This window comes from Zonotrichia albicollis, chromosome 2 (genome assembly GCF_047830755.1).
Source record: "Zonotrichia albicollis isolate bZonAlb1 chromosome 2, bZonAlb1.hap1, whole genome shotgun sequence".
NCBI lineage: Eukaryota > Metazoa > Chordata > Aves > Passeriformes > Passerellidae > Zonotrichia > Zonotrichia albicollis.
The window spans coordinates 105033116-105056210 of record NC_133820.1 but is presented as its reverse complement, the minus strand read 5'-3'; the positions used below and the strand labels follow the sequence as shown (position 1 = coordinate 105056210).

General features: G+C 39.4%; 1 protein-coding gene across 1 annotated transcript in view; it reads right to left on the bottom strand.

The window, feature by feature from the left end:
* ANKRD10 (ankyrin repeat domain 10) overlaps window positions 1-21998 on the bottom strand; it is a 37362-nt gene extending 15364 nt beyond the window's left edge. The window contains exons 1-3 of the mRNA XM_005488014.4: window positions 21626-21998; window positions 15668-15820; window positions 7314-7405 (exon numbers count right to left, since the gene is read on the bottom strand). Of these exons, the coding sequence (XP_005488071.1) occupies window positions 7314-7405; window positions 15668-15820; window positions 21626-21826 (446 nt within the window). The 5' untranslated portion in view covers window positions 21827-21998. The remainder of the gene's footprint in view (window positions 1-7313; window positions 7406-15667; window positions 15821-21625) is intronic.
* Window positions 21999-23095: the final 1097 nt, after the last annotated feature.

Sequence of the window (23095 nt, the reverse complement as noted above, 5' to 3'; positions counted from 1 at the left end):
GTTGGTGCCAAGTTTTTATTTCACAACAAAGCATCTGGTAGCTGAAATTATTTTACACTTTAAAAACCAGTGCTAGAGTTCCTGTGAACATCATCCAAAATCATAACAAGAGGAATATACTGAACAGAAGGACTCTGCTTTGTGAAGCAACTTTCTCCACAGGAAAATCAAAGTTCACTATGAATTATGCAGCAATAATTAGCTCCTACATAACTTCAACTCCTGACTGAGCAAACACTGGCAGAAGAAAGAATTCATTAACCATGGTAGGCAATGTTGCAGTTACCACAAACATCACCATCAGGATTTTTTGTTGTATCTGTATTCCCATTTATATGCTTTGCTAAAGACCTCAAACAGTGCACTTAACTTTCAATACTTTTTGTACAAAATATTCACATTTCCAAGTAAACCTTCCCATGATCTATATAGGCTTGACTTGGCCTAGTTCTAGCGACAATATTTTTAAATTCATATTTCATTATTTAAGAAGTGATCCTAATAACAATTCACAAAGGGAAGACAGGAAAGACTATGGTAATTCTTGAAACAACAGTCTGATTGCAATACAGCATAACAGAAAAGACCTTTCCTACTTAAATGAAAGTATTTCCTAGATCACTAGCGAAATTTAATTCCAAATAGTAATAGTACTGCAGCCACTTAAAGAGAATGTAAGAATTACTTAGCCAACCTTATGACAATGAGAACTACCAGTGCTGTTAACTTCATGTTTCTAGAAACAGAGCAAGAATTGCAAATGAAGTTGCGAACAATGAAGAAAGTGTAATGGAAAACTACTGGGAAGAGGTTCAGAGCAAACTCTAAATTGAAAAGATAAAACAACCTTACAATACAGATATCCACCAAGATGACTCTAGTAGCAAATAAAATGACATTATTTCCCCTCAACATAGCAAATGAAACCCAAAGGTAGCTTAGAATTAGAGAAATGAAGGAATCAAGCTTCTCTCAAAAGTGCCAAACTTGAAAGAAAGTTTACGCTGTTCAATACAAACAGCATGGACAGTACAAGTTTGGAAATAAAAATGAAGAAGTAAATTAATGTCAAGGTACTTTTGTACCAAAAGCAGAGCAAAAATCAAGAATAAAAGGAAGATGGCTTCATTTTTTTCCCATAATAAGGACACTATCAAGCTACACAGTCTTGTTAGAGTTTTTTTTTTTGTGAAAAATAACTTGGTGTGTTTACTCAAGCAGACATAAAATCTTCTGGATTAAGGAACTGCTGAAGTGCACAAAACCAGTTTAAATGAGCTTCACGAAAAAAAAAAAAAAAACCACTCAAACTTAGATTTTTCTCCCTTTATAAGAAAATGTATCCATCGTATATAAGCCAAATCAAGCAAAACAGAATGAAGCTGAAGAGTAATATTTTCCTTAGGTTATGATTACCAAAGCTCTTCCATGGTTTGTTAAGCCTCCATGCCATGAGATATATCTGGTAATCAGTAGTGCATGACACATAAGAAAACTTTTCTGAAAAACCTGAACATGTTCTGGGCAACACCACATCTACCTCCTGGGGTTTTTTGTCCAGAGCTAAGTACTAGTTGGTCTATGAACAACTTTACTGAAAAAACAGAAACCAGATCAGCAAACAAAACCCAAATCAACACGGCAGGCTAGAGCAGATGTTGCAATAAACAATTCTCTCACCATGTATCTAGTCAAAAACTATTGCCAGATCAAGCACAGCACCCCTACAAATCACCACCAGAGACATCTGGACTAACATCAGAACTAGTAAGATTACTATATTTGGGATGTAACTGTTTCATTCACTGTATTTAACTCTGGCAAAACTCCACTTCGTAACACTTTAGTTTATCCACTTGACTTAACTGTACCTGGGTTTCTGTTGCCAGAATAGCAACAGAATAGCTTATCTTGCAGGAAAAAAAAAAAATCTGTCTTAAGGGAAACTGCACACACTAATGTGATCATCAGCACAATATCTTACATGAAGGTAGATCAATCCCAACAAAAAACCCCAAACATTCCTGTCAGAAATCTGAGCCATCTGCACATAAAAGTCTTGGTAACACTTCCATACTCTTTACCCAGCTCTCTTGAACTGAAGAAAAGTCAAGAAGCCAGTGCTATAAGGCTTCTCACTAATGAATAAGCTAAACTATCAAGCTCACATGTATCCAGTGAATTTTCTCTCTATGTTTCAGAAAGGTCATAAGTATCATTGCTTTAACGATGGATTTTACTTTATTCATAAAAAACACAGCCTCTCATATTCTGTGCTATTTTCCAGCTGATGCCAGTAATCACTGTTGTTATTCCACCCTCACTAAGAATAATCTGCATTCAAACTGAACAGGAATTCAGTGGTACGAGTTTGTCTCAGCTTCCTGCAATTATTAGGAATGTCAGTAACTCAGAAAACTACATTTTTCCAGACTGGTTTACTCTAAGACTGAGCCTCTCTCATTTTTATCAGTCACCCATGCATATACATTCTGCTTTGGTATTTCCAAATCTTTTCTTCAGACTAAATCCAAATTACTGCCCTACTTCATAATCACAAGCTCCTACAAACCACCTCAAGTACTGCTACAACCATAGCAACCAAACAGGAAACCAAACATGGAAGAAATTACCAATCTTTACTTGCAGTTCCTTAAAGGAGAATTAGTGTTTCACAACTGAAATGTACACGCCACTTTGAATTTGCCTTCCCATAACAATTTACATAAAATGGGAAAGGCAGAATAAATTCCAACATGTGTATCCTCTACACTGAAAAATGGTCTCTACAAGAATACTACAGTGATAGCTCTTAAAATGCTTGTTACATACAATTAAACAAGAATTGCCATATATTCTTCATTAATTATACAGCAACATTTAATAATGCAACAACAGCACTTAATCCAGCAGTTTAACTAGTATCTGGAGGCAATCAGGTTTATAAAAAGAATGTGTATGAAGTGGTCTGAGTTTGGAAAGTACCAAACAGATTATATAAGCACTAATATACTAATTAACAGATAAGAACCTCTCAGTTGAAAAAGCACCTAAATCCAAAAGATCAGTAAGATCCTGAAGCATTACTCTCAAGATGAGGTTAATTTAATGACTGTAAGAAAGCAGAATATTGCTTCTACACTGAATCTATGCTGTAATATAGCTTCTGAAGTAAAGAGGTGACATAGTTCTGGCCCTTCACAAGTACGTTAACACCAGAAATGGACTGCAGTTCAATATTAAAAGCTTGATAGTTAAGTTAGCTAGGCAAGAAAAACAAGCTCACAGTAAAAACCTGCAAATAGCTTCTAGGATCTTAAGAAATCAAGAAGCTATCCATTAACTAAGACAGGAGATTTCTGAACCCTGGGACCCTTCAAGAAAAGAGGCCATGTAAGTTTCCCCTCCAGACTGAAAGGAACTGAGGGTTGGCATCAGAAAGGAATGGCCGACTTCTGCGCTGTCATGAAAACAACACGTCACTGTCTCTTCACTAGAGGCGACTGATTTTCAGGAGGTCAAGAAATCTCAAAAGTACAAATGAGAAGAATAAAAGCTGAGATATCACAAGAGTGCTCACGGGGAACAGAAATACAAGAATTTCACAAAGGACTAATCCAGCAGCACTAAAAATTCACAGCAGACAGACTTCTGTTATGGAAGACGGATAGCAGTTGTAAAGAAGAAAAATGATATTAATATTGCCTTTTTTAGCAGTTTGTGACACACAAGTTTGACAAGAAGAAATAACATTAAGTAAATCCCTGTCAAAGAATGAGAATAAAGGTCTTGCTGAAAAACCTAGTATCAGTGATAGGACATTTCTGGCATGAAATTTACACACACACAGATGAATGCCAGACAGCTTTAACAAGAAAGTGGCTGAAGTGTCTGCCTAAACCAGATCAACATCACAGTATAAATCTGTCATCTGGTGCAAACAGATGTACTGGTTTATTTATCTCAGCATGTCACCGCTTCTACTCAAACCCTGAGAGCAGAGTATATTAAACTAGAAGGGAAACTATCTCTTTAGGGTCTCATAACATGCCATCATGGTATACAACCCAAATTTACCCAAACCTGAAGATTTCTGGCAGGCAAATAAAAAGCTTTTCTATAATACTATTCAAATATCATGATCAGTAAAACCTTCAAGCCATCAAGAATTTGTGTTCAATTGGATGGGTACATACAAAGCCACAGTCCATTCCACAAGTTACACCTCTCTCTATCCGAGGATAATACAGTGTTTGAAATTTCTCTCTTAGTTCTAAATCAAGACACTAAGGAATACACAACTGCTTAAATGACAGCTGCAGAAGAATTTTTATTCAGAGATAAGTGGACACAATGCACAATTGCACCACATGTAAGTGGACATGAAGCAAGTCAGGATAATCAATAATTGAATCTGCTTCTTTTTGATTCAGGAGTGTCCCGTGTTTACAGCTGAATTTTGTATTTTTATATATGCTGTGATACAATCTGTATAACTACATTAAAACACAGCATTTACATAAGAGTGCAAAAGAGCAAAACAAAACATGGCACCAAGAAGGCTTTTCCTCTATGAACAGCTGCAGACACTTGTCTGTCACCATGATAAATAATACACAATTAACCATACATAAATAGCATCAATATGCCTTTTAGTGAAAATCCAGCAGTAATTATGGATACTTTAAAAGGTACTATCCACATTAAAAAGTCAGTTACACAGCAAACCTTTTCACTCATATGAGGACATTGTGACCACCTGCTTCCCCCTCTTCAAAGGTCCATGAATACCATAGTTAGTGGAGCAACCATTTTTATGGCTGTAGGACATACTGTGCACAGAATATGCTTCAGCTAAAATGAGAAGGTAAATACCACAAAAAAAATCAAAATATTTTCACTAGGGTACAATTATTATTTTTTAATATTATTAAAAATTTACACAGGAATAGAGACCCAAATTCTCTCTCATCAATTAGGAAAACAATGCAACAAGATTAATGAGATTTATACTGCAACATCCTGTCTTTCTCTGCAAAAGCAATACACTAGCAAACCTGAAATATAGTAAACTAGAAAAATTAAAGAGGCTATTTTATTAAAACTAAAATTCTTACTTTTATCCTTGACTATTATCAATATTCTTTGTCTTCCAATATAACCAAAGGAGGATATAAAGTAGAAATGTGGTAAACACTGATACTAAGATTTCTCTAGTCCAAGTTACTTCATTTAAACAGCAAAAATCACTAATTAACAAAAAAGACGTTTCTTGCAATATTGCATTAGTGGTTACTAGTGTTTGTGTAATAATGAAATCTTAGCATCCCTGTTCTACTTGCCATAAAAACTAGGGATGATGGCATTATGGACATATATTATAAATATTGTGTAGAGGTGCTTGACTATTTGGAATCCCAAGGGGTACTCCATTCATCCTTATGAAACTGGACTTCAATACTGTTAACTACACTAAGAAATAAAGAAAAAACTGGATTAGAGGATCTAATCCCAGTAAAAATAGAAAGTACTTATTCATCATCAGTACAGATCAGCAGTTTAATTCTAGTTAGTGCTCAGTTCTGTATTTCATAAAGTTCTTGCCTTGGTTTTATGAATTAATTATCAGTCAATTTTATCAGTCACTTATCATTTCAGTTAATATATACAAATTAAAACTCAAATATACGGCTAAAATCCCACTCCTTTTCTTCTAACAGGAGTAATAAAATAAAGGAGACAGAACTTCCAAAGCATTTACATTTTCATGTTTTTACAAAAATGAGGAAATCTACATAACCATTAATCAGGGCCAGCTTTCAAAACCAGATGACCCAAAATTAATCAGTGTCAACAGCATATACATGGATTTGGCCTAATTTAACATACTGAACCTGGAAACTAAGGAAAAAAAAATCCTCACCCCTATCAGTCAATAGCTAACTCCCTCAAGTGACAGGGCCAAGTCCATTTTCTCTAAATGATTAAACCTGGGTTGCTCCACAAGCCTTTTGCATTTGCATCCCTGATTTTGCCATTCCCATGATAGGACCTGATGTTTAATTACCTATCTGAAACATAGATGGAATTCAAAGTTAGGAAACTGAGAATTCACGTTATTTCCTGTTCATTGAAACTGCTATAAACCTACACTGCTTCTGCTGCAAATAGCTTTGGTCAAAGACAGGTATCACCCATTTCACATTGTTTATGTAGTTCCACAACTTTTCTTTTGGTTGCTACTTTGTTAAAACCACAATATTACATACTAATTGATGATGATAATTGAGGTTTGCTCAATTCCACAGTAAATTTAATTCCAAGTTTATCTTAAAAATATCAAAAAGTGAGGAAAAATGGGAAATTATACATTCAAGACTGATTTATTGTGCTTGTCAATAACTGAGACAGCTTATTTTGTTTTTCTATAAAGAAATCTCTCCATACAAAGCAATTAGTTCAGTACTATTAACCTAAAGGTAATATATTCCCTGAATACTCTATGACACAGCTAAAAGAATTAAATTTTATGGTAGATTTATCAAGGCAGCATTACAAAAACAGTAAGATGGAAACCAAAGGGTAAAACAAGAAATTAACTACATGATTCTTAATTCACTTACAACTTCAAAGTTCCATAGTGCAGGTTAAAATACAGTAACTAGTTACCATTTAAGATAATAAAGCTAGTTCTAATTAAAACATTTTGCTAAAGTATTGATATTATTTATAAGCCATAGAGCTTATACTCAACATTTCTAGGTGAAAACTGCATCCATTTTGTCCATGCTGTAAGTTGCAAAAGTTTGTGAGCTTTTCTGAATGTTTTTGCAGTACATAAACCTTTAAAGAAAAAAGTTAACAGGGCAAATACACAATATACTAACAAACAGTAATAAACTAATGGTGAAGTGTGTGAATTGCTGTTTTGCACATAATGCTGCTTTTGCATTGTTTTCTATCTTTATTCATCACTGCAAAGTGTAGATTTCTTGTAAAAAATAACTACATGCTGAATAAACTGTATAGTTTGGGGTCATCTGACAGAAGCACAATAAATATTTTACTATATCAGATGTATGTGCAACACTAATGTAGCACAATGGTATCATTTAATTAAAATTAACTTTATTACTAGACATGCAAAATATCTTAGGCTTCATTACAGTTGGACATGTCTAGCTGTCATTATTATTTGGATCACGTGTCTGCTGTTTTGACTTTTCTTTCTGAAATTAGTATCTATGTTTACCAATCTAAGTTAGTCAGCTACACACACAACAATCAACAACAAGAAAAAATACCTCACTTACTCTATTTGCGCACCATGAGCCACAAGGGCACTTATGGAATCCATACTACCAGACCGTGCTGCTTTATGAATAGGAGTTTCACCAACATAATCCTGTAAAGACAAACTACATTTTGTCAAGCATAATCTTTCTAAAAATTAAAATACTATTATTACATTACTTTAATTAAGATAGCAGATATATAAAAGCAGCATTTATTATTAGCTAGCAAATACATCAGGTACTTCATCATTACTTTAAAGTCTGCAGCTGGCAGTCAAGTACATTAGACTTTTAGCAAAAGTAACATTAAAGGCATTTAACTCACAAGATAAGCCTTATCCAATAGCTCAACAATCAGCAGACTCAGATTCAGAAAACTGGTCAACCCTCCCAACATCCACCACTGCAGCACGTTATCTAACACCTTCATTTCCTGGCACTCCTTTCCCAATACACTGGGCTGCACAAGCCCTCTTGAGCTCGGGAGCAGCAAGGCTGAGTGTGTGGGACTGTGCTGCTTTCAGATCTTGCTGGCACACTGACTCAGTCCTTGAGGCTGGCACCATCAGTACTCGGCAGGAGAGGCGCCCACACGCAGAGCTTACTGCAACAGAGGTATGCCCAGTATTCACAGGACAGGCCAGATCTCCCCCAACACATACACATTGATTCACAACCTATAGATTTGTCTTCTCTGATCTTCTGTCAATTTATACTCCATTAGTATTAACCAGCACATCCAATAATTTAATTCTTTTGCATAATGTGCAGACATAGTGGGGGTAGAGTATTGCTTTTCAGGCAACTCCCCCCCATTAACTGTCTTACAGGTAACAGGGAGGATCTACAACAATTTTACAAATCCAAGCAAGCAGCAAGTAAATTCATGCATCATGATCTACAGCTGCAGAGAAGTTCAGTACTTGCAATTAACCATCAGTATTAAGAACCACAGAGAAGAATCTGTAATGAAACATTGCCTTGGAATAGCAAGTAAATGTTTGTACTGGTCTATTAATGTGATTCATCCTCAGCACTTCCACAGTGTAGCAAGAGGTTTTTGGTTGATTTTTTTTTGGTTTATTTTCTCCCCCCTTCTCTTTGTCTCCAAACTTTTGACAGACTTCACTAGTCTGTTCCAGATATTAAACATGTTCTAACTGTATGTGCCTCAGTTTAGCTTCCCTGTTCCTTTTATAAAAATATCAACATTAGCTATTAAATTAACATAGCACCTTTATGATTCGCCAGTGTTCACACACAACAGGGTTCATGCCTAACTCCACAGTACTGGCTAGACTTTAGCTCTACTTGAAATGTGAATGTATGCAAAATATGACCATACTACCTAGAAGCTACTAAGTGTCTAAAATTGTCTGCCAAGCTTTGGAGAAATTTAATCCTATCTTTTAGGCCATGTAAGTATAACTTGAAAATGAATTTTGGATTATAAGGTATGTATTCTCAATTTTCTACTTGACAATTTTATTTCATGGTGAAATATCTTTACAACATGTTACAAATTCATGGAGGGTAAGCCAGCTTACCTGTGCTTAAGACATATATTCAGCCAAACAGTGAACTACTTAGCACACCCAGCAGGGAACAACAATGCCACCAAAGTTTACTTTCTTATAAAATAAGGAAAACTGTTGAGGCTGATAAAGTTTGGACACAGGAAAGAGCAGCAATGCTTAAAGGATTAGAAAAAGGCTATAAAGCCCTTCTTTCAAAGTGGATGTCTGCAGCTGATGGACAGAAGACTGCTTTCCAATGAAGTTTATGCAAATTTTTCCTTTTTGTAACTTCCCCTGAAGTAACAGGAAGAGAAAGAAATTTAAGAGAGGACACAATTTTTAAACTACCATACATTGAAATTTATTTGAGGCTAATTTATCCAGAAAAAACTTATTTGGGTAATAAATTTTCCAGTCATAAAAGCTGTCTTCAATTCATCATTCTGTTACTGTGTCCTCCCCTCCTCCCTTTTGTTAAAATGGCCAAAATATAGAAAGTAAGTGATTTGCCTCTTTTGGTCAGCATTAGTATCTGCAAGCCCAAGTCTAAGTTACAAGAGATTCACTCAATATGAAGTTCAGGTTAGGGTTAGTTGGCCATGCATATGGCAGAGATAAAATCTCCCCAAGCCCTAAAAACCTGGCACACTGCCCACAGTAAGAACTAGAGAACTGAATTCCATCCTTGCTGTGGGGACACACAAAAAGAATGAGAGAAGACCTTTGCAAAAGGACTCCCCAGCATTGCATTAGAAGAATGAGCTAAGCTTATAGCAGCTACCACCTCCATCACCAAACAGAAAAGGTTAGTATTTCAGAAGGGAATATATGTCTTAAGAAGGGCTGCTTTTGATCACTAGCCCAGAAAACCATGTATCCAAAGTTAAGGAATTCAAATAATACTTAAACAACAGAATACACAGACGTAGGTTTTTATAGCATTCCTTTTAGTTACAGTACCAAAATTTCAGTTGTCATTACTATTATGTGGCTTTAAAATTCTCATAAGGGGCCAAATATATTTGCACTGAAACACTTTCCTAGCTCTCCTCAGAAATTCTCTCTAGATTTTAAGTTTGACTAAATGAAAAAGAAATACACATGGGAAAATATATACATCCCACTGAAAGATGGCTTTTATATCTTTCATTGCATGGAAAAGAAAACAAAAGTACTCTGTATGAGTCTCTGAACAACTGTTTTGATTCAACAACTGGAATGGATGTGACCTAACAGGAAAACAAAGTAACATTTTTTTCCAAGAAGTTTCTGAGAGCAGTTCAGGGTATAGCCTTTCAGCACATTCTCATGTGTAAAATACTTCTTCCCTATCTCTTTTATCTTGCAAAAGAAGTTCTTTTATTTTGAGAAGCTCTATTAATTCCTCATTGCCCCTGATAACACCTCATAATCCTTTAAACTGGTCACACTCCCCATCTGTGCTTGAGTCTGAAACGATCCCTTTTGTAATAATATTCCAGGAAGAGAAGCATCAATGACTTGGACTGGCCTTTCACAACTAGAGCAGAACTCGTCCCTCTGTTGCAACACTGCACAAACAGCCCAAACATGCCTCATAATCTAGATACATTCTAAATAAATGAGTAGAAACTCAAACTAAGTTTCATTAATTTAGCATTCAAGATTTGATAGGTTCTGTAGTTACTAAATATTTTGTGCACAGTGCTCTTGAAGAAATGACAAAAAGAATTCATGAACCATCACAGACACATTTAGTTTTTGCAACCCATTGCTGAATGCCTTCCTCCTTTCCCTTGGAAAGAATGGCTACCCTCTCACACAGACAAGGGCAGTTTTCTCTAGCTTGGGGTCATGACTAGATTACCTTTGACTTTTATTTCATTTTACTGAATAAACATCTAGCTTCCTTCCTTATTATCTTTTATTTTATGCGGCTGAAGAGTCTTTTGCTTTTTTTGGCTTTAATCAGTAAATCTATCTCAGCTTGACTAATCAGTTTCCAGTTCCTCACTCTGCTCTTAACCTCAAAAGACACTTCCTCTACTGATTAAATACTTTTCTCAAACTCTCTTCCCAGGCCTCTTTCACATATGGGTATTTTTTTCAATTCAGTCTAAAGCCATATTTTACTCCATTTTTATCTCCTGTCTTTTTGGGACCTGAATTCTGTTGGCTTGAGGATGGTCCAGTTGAATTCAGAGCACATTTCCTATTTTGTTCTCCAAATTCCAAGTCCCTGGCCATGATTCAATTGATTTCACTCACTGGTACCTTTACATTACTTCCATTTATTAAAAAACAACCAAAAAAAAAAACACCCAAAAAACAAATCAAACAAACCCAAAACAATCAAACCAACTAAAACCAAACAACACAGAAATAATGAAATAAACCAAAACCAAAACAACCCTCCCAGCAAAAAGCAACTTATTTGCAGGAATTTATTTTTAAAGTAAAAAGCTCCCACACACATTTACACTGAAAACTTGCAACTATGAATATTCTTTTGGATGGGACAGAGCTAATTTTCTTCATAGTACCTGGTAAGACATTTCAGGTTTGTGAGCAGCTAAGTGTTTTTAGTACACCAATGTTCCAGCTGGGAGTAGGCTGGGATGTGCCCCAGCTGGGACCACTGCCCCAAAGGACCAGAGGATTATCCCATGCCATGTGACACCATGCTCAGCAAGTACAACTGGGGCTGCCATTGCTCCAGCACTGCCTGGCATCCCTGAGGTAGTGGTGAGCAACAAAGCTTTTTGTCCTGTGAGGTTTTTAAAAACGTTTTATCACTTGATTTTCTCAGATTTTTTTTTTTGTTTCCCTTTTTTACCAGTTAACCTGTATTTATTTCAACCCATGAGCTCTCACACCTCCCTGCTGATCCTCCCCCTCACCTCACCAGGTGGGGGAACAAGGAAGCAGCTGTGTGGTGCTTAGACATCCACTGGGGATAAACCTCAACACTGTGCAAGCACTTCTAAAATATTTCTAGTAGTGATACCTGACTAAGACACAGAAGCCCTTACTTGAAAAGAAATACAAACTAACTCCATTCCTTAACTGAACTGACAGAATTTCAATCATCTTTCAGATGATCACATTTCCAAACATTACTCATTTCTTAGAGCCTGTATCCTTATCCTTTCTGAAGCTAGGAAGCAGAAACTAGAGAACACTGAGTACCTTTCCTCCTTTGCTAAAAAGGCTTTTGTGCACAAGTGAGAACTTATGGAATCTTTTTATCTGGATTTAGACCTAATTGTTGTTTAAAATAAAAACTGTAATATACCTAAAGAATGTTTTCTTCTTCCCCACCAAGGATCTCAGCCTATTTGCAGTTCTTGCTCCTATAGGTAGTCTAACCCTCCTAAAACTATCTACCACCACTGCCATGTGATGTTAACTGACTGCATGAATAGTAAGTTGCATCTCCTGTAAGGGTGCAGTATTTCTTTCCCCTTCCCTTTATGACAGGCCACACAACACTTTTTTTGGCCAATCAACAAAGGCAACATACAAAAGAAATGTTTAATAGGCTGAGGCTAGAGGGAAAATATATTTAAATGAAGTTAATGTTTTTTTAAATCAGAAGTAGTTATTATCTGATGTATCTAACATATTCAACAGCCCAGAACTAATCTGTGTTGTGACAATGATAAATCAGAAAAAAATCCTCAGGAAAACTAGCAGGATAATTGCTTTGCACTGTTACAGTGAACTAGAGCAGGCAGGCAGCCAAATGCAGGTCCTGAGTCACACTACTAACAACTATTAGCACGCACAGCCCACTGAGGGGGGGAAAAAAAATCAGAAACAGTAGGACATCGTCTTGAATACACTGATAGGTAGAAACAGACCATTGCTTGGCACTTGAGCTTTCCTCCTGTGTATTTTTATATGGTGATCCTGGGGGTAAGGAGCTGCCCACTGATGAGAGACAGATGTGATTCTAGCCAGCACATACAGTTACATAGGAGGGCTGGGCATCACAGGATATACTCACATAATTTATTTGGGGAGCAAAGTGAAGTTGGGACAAGCAGTTTTCAGCATTTGTCCTTCATTGCTGCTGCCTGAGAAGTGTCCTGGGCAACTCTCACCAGCAACAAGATAAAACATGTTTAAGTTTTCCTAAACTTCAGGGCAGGCAGCATGAGCTACAATACAATACCTCAGGGCAGATATGAAAGCATGCACGCAAACTCTACTGAGTACCGGAGGTTTACGGTAAAACTGAGAGACTCGAGTGGATTCCTTTTCAGAAGCTATCCTTTTCTTTTTCCAGAAGTGAAGGGTTAGTCTGTAGCCAATGACCAGAAGTCAGTTTGGAAGGAAAAGTTTACTAGTTTAAATATCAAGCATTCCCAGATCTTTCTCAGCATGTGTTTTGTATCCAGTGTCCATGGAACACTTGTCCTCACACAAGCATTAGCCAGTGACTATGTCTGTTTGGAGTACAGCATCAGTCAGCGAGCTGGAAGGAATAAACAAAATACACATCAGGAAATAGTGCTCCAAAAGCTCAGAAGTGTGGGTGGAAGCCCTAGATGATCACCTAAAAGTGCTTGCAAATTAAATAAGGAACAGAGTTCACTTAAGGAGTTCAAACGAAACAAGAATAGTAGAATTTGACTGCAATTCAATAAACAGCTGAGGAAACTGGGAATAGCAAAGCATGCACTGTGCTTCACATAGTCATGTATGAAACATTCCAACTATCTGTGGGATGAGCTTTCTGCTTTAGTTATCACCAAGGCACACTGCCTAGCTTTCAGTGCTTGTGCATGAGAAAACAGTGTGACTGACCAGTTGTATCCTACAAACTTCAGAGACTTTTTTGTTTCTACTACCATTTAATTATCCAGAGGTATCTTATATTGTCATTAAACTGAGTCTGAAATACCTCTGGTCATATGTTCAATTAATATCTTGTGGGTGCAAAAAAAAGTTACTACACTGAAGTGTAACTTGAGCCTACCATTAGTGACATACAAGGCACCCACCTCTGTTGTGTCTGTGGTCTGTCACCGCCTCAGTCTGACCCCTAAGTCTGTAAGATGCTATCATCACTATCTGACAATGTGGAAGACCATTTGCTCTGGCAACAAGCCAGCAACATACAGACTTCTGAGTCACTGTCCTGCCTTACTAACTTCTTTAAGCTGGAATGAGTCTCCTGCCCATTTTTAACTGCATATCATACTGCCTTCTGCTTTCTTTTACCGTCATCTGCATGTTGCCCTCAGCCCATGGAGAGATCTCTCCACACTCTGCTCCTCTTCTTCTGGGAGCTAGCTGCTACTTTTCTTCTTTGCTACAACCTCACTCACTACATGTGATTTTTTTCTCCCCCTCATGTTCCAGGACATCAAGCTTGTTCTTCAACTCCATTTCAACCTCACTGGTCAGTTCTTCTCTTTATCCTCATAGCTGGAAACTTTCATTCTTCTCATTCATTCACTTTCATTCATTCTTCTCTTCTCATTTAGCAGTTATTTGTATATCTTTATTCTGTGCATGCCATGTTTCCTCTCTAATCACCATTTCTTTACATTCTTACCTGGTCTCCAGATGCATTTACAGTTCTTGTATTTTCTCTTCTGAAGATTCTACCACTATGCAGCAATAACTTTTTGCATAAGTTATTTTTGTCAGGTATCAAGGAGAAGATGCCATCTATAGCCTCTGCATCCAGCCACCTTCATTGTTTCTACAATTCTCCTGATGTCTCACAGCTGTTCTCAATGCACCAGACTTCTTTTCTGAAAACTCAACACAAACTTCCCCATTTCTTATTTTTGCACAGCTTTAAAAAAAAAAAGAACCAAACTCTAGAAATGCAAATGTTTTAGTTCTTCAGCAGACTTAGCTTAACTCTACTGCATATAAAACATAGTCTGGCCCTTAAATATTTTAAGAAAGGTATGATGCAAGATTTAACAGGCCAGACATTTTATGGATGCTGTGCTATACCACAGCTTTTAACAACAGCATATGCTGTAGTATTAATTACTCTCAGAATATTATTAAAAATACTTTTGATTACCATTAAAAATGATGTTATGGATGACGAGCATACATAACAGATTCATTCAGTGCTTCAAACATTTTCTTAAAAAACATGATGACAGTTTTTAGGTATTGATTCTGTTACTGTACCAGAGAGTACAACACTCCTTTGCAGGAATTTTGCTATATTAATGCACTCCCTGCTACCAAATAAATTACATACTCACCTAAACTAATGACACTTATAGTAAAAAAATGGGCAAAAGAAATTTTAAAAATCACCTATTCATTCTTTGTTAGTCAAGTACATGTTTCTGATCTATTTTCAGAAAGCTACTAGAAAAGCTTAAGTAATAATCTAAAAGAAAAACAACATAAAACCAGATGCACCTTAAAATAAATCAAGGCAGCTCTTACTAGTTAGATGTATGATAAATCATGAAGCACCACGAAGGTCTCATGATTCTGTAGGTAATAGTCAATTTTTCTATTATTAGCGTATTTATAAAATATGATGTTCCTCACTACTCTTTTTCTTGCCCCTACAGCAGCACTAAAATATCAGAGTATTTGCTAATGCTGCCAATACAAGGCAACATTACCACTTTGTTCAAGAAGCAGCAAGATGTCAACTCCTAAAACAAATATCCTCCAAACCCCTAGAGGCTTAAAGGACATTTATTAGTCCTACCTCTACCTCAATGTAAAATGTCTCTAACTGATAATTAAGTCACTTGACTTCAGCTGATGTCAAAAATGAAGCATCTGTATGTTAATGTGAGGCTCATACATGTCATAAAAAGGGATCAAGACCCTCCTTGCAGAACTATAAGCACACATGAAATACACATTAATCCATACCTGTTTGTTTATGTTGGCCCCCACTTGAATCAACCAATTCAGGCACTGTGGATGTCCTCCAAAAGCAGCAATGTGGGCTGGTGTTTGAGCAAAACGTGTCGTACTGGCATTTACAGAAGCTCCAGCTCTTACTAACTGCATTAGGCACTCCAGCTTTAAAGACATGAGGGAAAATAAAACCAAAAACGTTACACAGATGTGCTATGACAATTAGCATGTGGTAATAAATACATAAAACCCAGAAGAGCTAGACTTGCTAGTAAGACTTACATGAATGAAAAATAAGATAGAATATGGAATTTAGGACTTGCTCCCTTCTCCTTTACTCTTTCCCTATTTGGTCATAGGCCACACCTGAGAAGTACTTAATTCTCACCTCCCAAAGAGTTTAATCTTTAATTTCAGAAAAGAGAAAAAGAGGACATAAACCCTTCAATCCTAACTACAAGAGATATTCACTTCACTTTTGTTAAGAAGGTGGAAAGGGAAGAAAGAAAAGGAGGGGGAAAAGGGGGAAGAGTTCTGATCCAGCAAACATGATACTAACCAGACATTATTAGATAATATTTGCCAAAACAAAAGTGTTGTTAGGAGATACATAGATGCTGGACTCGTACTCCCAGCAGAGTTTATATAAAGCTAGATCAGAAAAATAAAAGATTTTTCATTTCTTTACCGTATTCCTGGAATGACAGAAGATTAGTCAAGAAAAATAATACTTAAGAATACACATAATGTGTTAAATCTATAAAAGGAATCAATTCCACCATTTTCTTGTTATTTCAGATAAACTATTTAAAACAAAACAGGCTGCTTGTTTGTGACACCACAAAGACAATAAAAGCTTTTTTTTCTTTTAAAAAATTGCAGTAATGGTCAAGTTATATTCTGCCTTTTTTCTTAACACACTAACCAGAAGAGTCAGATAACCAGATACTATTTTTAAAGGTTCATAACTTCTCATTTGTAGAAACTAGGCAAACCACAGCTACGATGACCTCAACTTTCAAAAATAGTCAAAACAACACTCCTTTCCTGTCACACAGTAACATTGTATTGTTGATAGGAAAAGAAACTCACGACGCTGGAATAAACAGTTTCGTCTAGGCATCCATTTACTGTGGGCAGAAAACAAATACCACTGCACACAAATGCAGCAGCAAAACAAAGACCCTTACACCAGCTCAGGCATTGGTTCATATCAAACAAATCTGTGGTTGTCTCAGTGTATCACAATTAAAGAAAACATCAGCCACACCACAGCTGTGGAATAGTCTGTCCATAAAGGAGCAATTAAAAATCATCTGAATGTGGGCTGGCAGCTGGACTCAGAAAGAAGCATCAACATCAGGATTATAACATTCTTCTCTGATGCTGTGTGTCAGCCTTTCTTTCTCCCTCTCTTAACCTGCAAAATCCTGATCTTGCTGAGTTACACAAGATAAAAAAGTACCAAACACTGTAATGAAGTATTTTACAATAGTTTTGCAAATACATTGCCAGCTTCATTTGTTTCCTTCCCTCACACAATTCAAACAAAACACATGGGAACCCTATCCCTTTGGACATACAGAAGCCATTTTTTGGACAGTAATGGAGTTAAGGCTGGACACAGTTGTACCAGGAACTCAAACTGCATGAAGAAAGGGTGAGGATAACTGAAATATTGCATATTAATGAATCTAGCTCCATGAACATCAACTCTGCCAAAGAGAAAGTACCTTTTCAAAAGAAAATGAGCACTTTTGTTGGGGAAAAAACCATGTATCCAATAACTTAAGGAAATTTATAACTCCAACACTAGACTACTGAACTACATTTTGTGTTTACCAATATTAGACTTTCCGTGATCTTCACATGTTAGCACTCATAATATTGTTGTCAATCTTTAGTAGGTATTAATTAAATTGTAACACTTCAATTATTAATAAGTCATGTGATGGGAAACACCCCTCCAGCTACACCAAGAGGTTCATCTGTGGTAACTGAAGGCAAAAATAAATTTCAGCCTTTTTTTAAAACAATAGACTTTATTAATAGAGTTCATTTGAAAACACTTCCAGACAAGCATTACAACTTCAGGAAAGAATAATATTTCCTGCACAGGCACCAGGCTGGAAGAATTCCTTAATTAGCCAGGCATTCCAGCCCATCGACTGAAAAGGAACAAACACAAAATGATTCACCAGCACTATCCTGCACTGCCTGGATCTAAGAGGGCCACACACCATGATTATCCATGCAACTTCACTTTTAAACATTGTTTTTCCTTTTTTTTTTTAATACTCTGATTTTAGAGTCATAGAGCTTTAACTGTGAATACATTTCATCCCATTAAAAGCTCGAGTATGGATCTTCTGTATCATGGCTGTCAGAAAAACCTGCTTCTACCAAAGTTATGGAAGAATAAGGTTAATTCCATCCATGAGCAGAAAAAGTCATCATGACAAAAAACAATTCCTCACTTGATCATTTCTGCTTGAGATCAGGACACACAAGTCCACTTTCATTAAATGACCTAAGTTTAATACAGTAGATATTTTCCTACCTAAAGCAGAGGTTAAACTGATTTAGTGAAGAAAGACAGGCCTCCATACAGGCCACAACACTGGAAAAATACCAAGCAGGAGACAGGCATTTTTAGCTCTACCACTTTTGCTCCAAAAGAAACAGAACATATTTACTACTATTTGCTTCCCATAATGTGAAAAGTCAAATGACAAAAAACAAAAGTGGGCAAGGAGCACAAGCAAAGAGATGTGGCCACAGAAAATAATTCAATTGCAAGTGATTAAAAAGAAAATTAAGGTTAGTCCAAAACAATGAACTAAAATTAATATCAAAATCAATTTTTTATGCAAGTCCTGTATTTCCTACCTCTCTGGTAGCTTTTTTAGACTTTTAACATTTTTACATTCTGACCCATCTTCTCAGAAAGCTGTGGAATACCAGTGTAATTTAGGACACCATATAATTAACTCCAATTAAAATATAGAAACTCTAATGGGAATTAATTCACATCTCAGGAGACAAGCACTTGTCTGCAGTCAGGGAATGTCCTGAAATGCAAACTCCACCACAGGTACTCCACACAGCAAGTAAATTTGCACTTGCTGCTACCTCTAAAAGGAGCTCCATACTGTCATTAAATGCCCAGATATTACAGCTAGAAACACAAGCTGCAATATCCATCACCTCCAATTGACTTTGCTGGTATTTTAACTATTACCTGCAAACTGGAGAAGTGTGCTTTAGAATTAAGTTATTCAAGAACCCAGTTTTCACTTTTAGTTGTAAGAGACCTCATTTTTACTGGTTTTACAGCAGTATTTTCTCCCCCATAAGCCACCTTTTCTCTTTCACATAATCATTTATAACCAACTTGACTGTTGCTGCTACTTCCTTCCTGAAGCATATCTACAACTGCATGCAAGAATTTAGCTCTACACAGCTTCACTGTAAAATCCTTCTGTACTGCCCTTTGACGCAGGGAGAGCCATCTTATGTTCAACCTGAGCCATAGGCAGAGGGAAAGAAAACTCTTTGAAGTTCATCAAATCCGGACTCCTGCTGTGTGTGCAGGCACACATGTGTGTGCATGTATGAACTGGGTTAGATTTCATTGCTCACAAGTAGTTCCAGAACAGAACTAAACCAATTTTGTCTTTTCAGGATCCTAGAGAGCTGCAGTGAGAAGCAATGGTCTGGTGGACCACGTTACTAACTGGCCCTGTATCACAGACAGACATGAAGTTCTGTCATCATACATAATTTTTTCCAGGAAAAGAAAAACCTAACAAGTGAAAATCTCACAAAATCTAGAAAAACAAAGAAGAGAAGAGAAATAGACCTGTTCAGTAACTGTTAACCAACGCTTCAAAAATTAACATTTGAAAACTGTGGTACTTTGAGAAACAGAAGAATTTTCCATTTCCTTTTGAATTTGGGAAACAAAAATGCCATAAATGTGAATGTAAGACATGCATCAGAGCAGCTCTTGTCTCACTGCTGGCAACACTGTTAACTGCTCAAAGGTACAAATGTAACTGTGCCACACAAGCCCAAAACCAGTCGGATCTGGGATCCAATACACTACTGTAACTTTTTCAAAGTGTTGTGCAGTCTTTGGCTCTGAGAACGGAACACAATTTAACTAGACTATAAAGAATGTAGATAACTTCCACAAATTGCTGCCTGGATCTGATGGCTTTTAGGACAAAACATATGAACAAAATTCTGTAAAACCCATTTACAGCCTATGTCAACTCTGTAAGTCTCATTTCATATGGCAGACTTCCTCCCATATGTAACACCCCCACCCATCAAATTCTGCCCGTTCCTAAGAATGAAAATAGCAAATACAAGCACAACGTGTTGCAGGCCGACTTGTTCCCTTTGTTTGCTCTTCCTGCAAAAGTCTCTTCAACAGAAACTGGAATGTACACAAAGGTCACTCAACCTAGGATGGTTAGCAGGCACTTAAGATGCTTAAAGGAAAAAAAACCGAAACAACACATACACTATCCAAAATCTATATCCAATAATTAAGTAAATACTACCTCACAACAGCACGGCTGCCAGAAGCTCATACTGAAAAGGAATTCTTACAAGACAGAAAAAAGAAACAGAAGACCATAAAGCCAATTAGTACCTTAATACTTCCTGCGAGTGTACTTCACAAGGAAAATAAAGGCACTCCACTTTTTTTCGGAGTGCAGATTATTAGCTTCTTTCTCAACCGATAAAAGACTATTCTACATTTTGGATTTTGTGGGTTTAGGGTTTTTTGTTTGCCTTTGTTTTAGGACTGGAAGACGACTTAGCTAAAGCTGCTTCTAAAAGCTTCTCAAAGAAGCAACTGCAGCTAAGATCACATAACGTATAGAAACTATCTCCTAATGTCCTTTTATAAACCATGACAACTGCCTAAGTACATCCATCTTCCTGCTCTGGCGCACAACCAATAAGCAAATAGAAGTATATGGGAAATGGGAGGGAGAACAAGAACAAAAGCCCCTCGAATTCTAAACTCAGACAAATCAATGAGAGGAAAAGAACAGATCCCAATCATCCAGGCTAGAATCCTGCATAGTCTGAAATACTCACTGCATCAGAAACAGGAAACGCCTGTATTAAAATCCAGGAATTAGAATACTACTCATTCTAAGATGTGAAGTTAGCGGAGCTACTTCGAATGTTTTGGTCTTTTCTGCAACGCAACGACGCGAATGCAGAAAATTCCATACGTATGAACCGCGATTTATTTTTTCTACCGAAGGCAAAAGGGGAGCGCCTTACAGGCACCAGCAGCACCTTCTGCCCAAACTCCTACGAGCCGGTTGTCATAACACGGGCAGCACAACACAGCGGTCTCCAGGTGCGGAGGGCCCGGGCCGCGGGCAGAGCGCGCAGACAAAGCGCCCCGGCAGGCAGGGCCAGCATGCAGGAGGATCAGCCCAGGGCGGGGAAGAGGTCGCGCTTCGGCCGTGCCTCCAGCCCGCATGGCCGGCGTCCCCCGAGGGTGTCTGGGGATATCGGCCGCTCCTCGCCATTCGCTCCTATGCCGGTGGCCCGGGCGAGGCGCAGGGCCGCCGCTGCCAGCCGGGAAAGCAGCGGGGAGGGAGAGGGGCGGCTGCCGCCGGCAGTGGGGGTGGGATGAGTGATGCCGAGACGGCAGGTGCCGCCAGCCTTGTGACCTGCACCACCCACGCCTCGCTGACCGCGGGGACAGGAGCGGAGCCAAGCGCCACGGCTGTCCGCTGCCGTCCCGCCCGATTCCCTGAGGAGCGGCAGGAGGCGGTGAGGGAAGGGGGGGGCGGCGGCGCCTCCCGGCACAGCGCGCGCTAGGGGCAAAGATGGCGCCGCGTTGCGCGCGAGCGGGAATCGCTCCCTCCTTCCCCTTCTCCTTCCCGTTCCCACCCCCGCTCCCGCCGCCGGCTGAGCCCGGCCAGGCCCCACCTTGCCGAAGTGCGCGGCCCAGTGGATGGGCGTCCAGCCATAGAAGGAATCCTCGGCCGCCAGGTCGGAGCGGGGCGAGCTCTGGAGCAGCGCGCACAGGGCGGGCAGGTCCCCATCGCGGCAAGCGCGGTGCAGGGGGAAGCGCAGGGTCAGCAGCTCCTCGCTGGAGAAGCCCGCCTCGGGGCCGGCTCCCAGCGACATGGCGAGCGGGAGAGCGGAGACAGGGAATAGGAAGGAATGGGGGAGGGAGAAGGGGAAAGAGGAGCGGGGGGGCGCGTGCTGCCCTGGCGGGAAGCGGCAGCGACTGCGGCCGGCGCGCGCGGCCCCGGCACAAAGGGAGCGGGGCGGGGCCGCCCGTGACGCTCCGCCCCCAGGAGGGCGGGGCCGCGCGGCCCTCAGGGAGCGCGGAGCGGGCCGGTGTGAGGCGGGGCGCAGCGAGCGGGGAGTGCGCGGCTGCTCCCCTGCCCACCCTCCCGTCCGTGCTCCTTCGTCCTCACGCCTCCCGCTCCTGTTTCGCCTGTCCCTCCTTCCTTCTCCTCGTCTCTCCGCCTTTCTTCCCTCCCGCTCTCCCTACCCTTCTCTCTCTCTCCCCACCGCTTCCCTTCCCTCACCCTTTCATCCTCTCCCTCCTTCTCGTTCCCTCTCCCTGTTTCTCCCTCCTCCCCTTCTCCCTCCCCTTTCTCCGTTCCTTCTCTCCCTCCCCTTCTTCATTCCGCTCTTCTCTCTCCCTTTCCTCGCCCGGATTTTTCTTTTGTCCGAGGCGGCAGAGCCGCTCTCGCCGCTGCCTCGGGCCGATGTGGCCGCCGTGGCCGGGGCAGGGCGGGAGCGCCGCGGGTGACGGCGCCGGGGCCGTGTTGTCCCCGCCGGGGCCGTGTGTCCGCGGCGATCGATGTATCCCCGCCGGGGCCGTGTGTCGGCAGGGAAAAGGTGCCGGCAGCACGACGGGGCTGAGTCGCGGGCAGCGCCTGTCGTGGTTTGTTCCCGTACACCACGGACATGCTGTCAAGCCAGTTTCGGAGATCACTATGGGTTTTTGCTGCTCAGTGGATTGCAAACCAAAGGATAACCCTATCAGTGTCTGGTTAAAATGATAGTGCCTGATTTTCGATTGTTTGAACCAGAAATCAGTCCCTGGGTAATGGCTCCGCAGAATTTTTAAGGAGCTTCTGTTGGTTGCTCCTAATTGTTTTCTGTCCGAAGTATTTGTGAATGTCTTTTTCTGACACCAGTAAAATTTAACTGATGATAATGAGAAGTACGATTGTTTAAATATAAGTTCGCTCACCTGTCACTGAAAATCGTAAAATCACTGAAGCATAGAATAGTTTCAGTTGGAAGGGATCAATCCAACCCCCCTGCCATAGTCAGGGACACCTTCCACTAGACCAGGTTGCTGAGATCTCCATCCAACCACCCCTAAACATTTCCAGGGGCTTCCACAACTTCTCTGGGTGTCAAGGAGTATTCCTT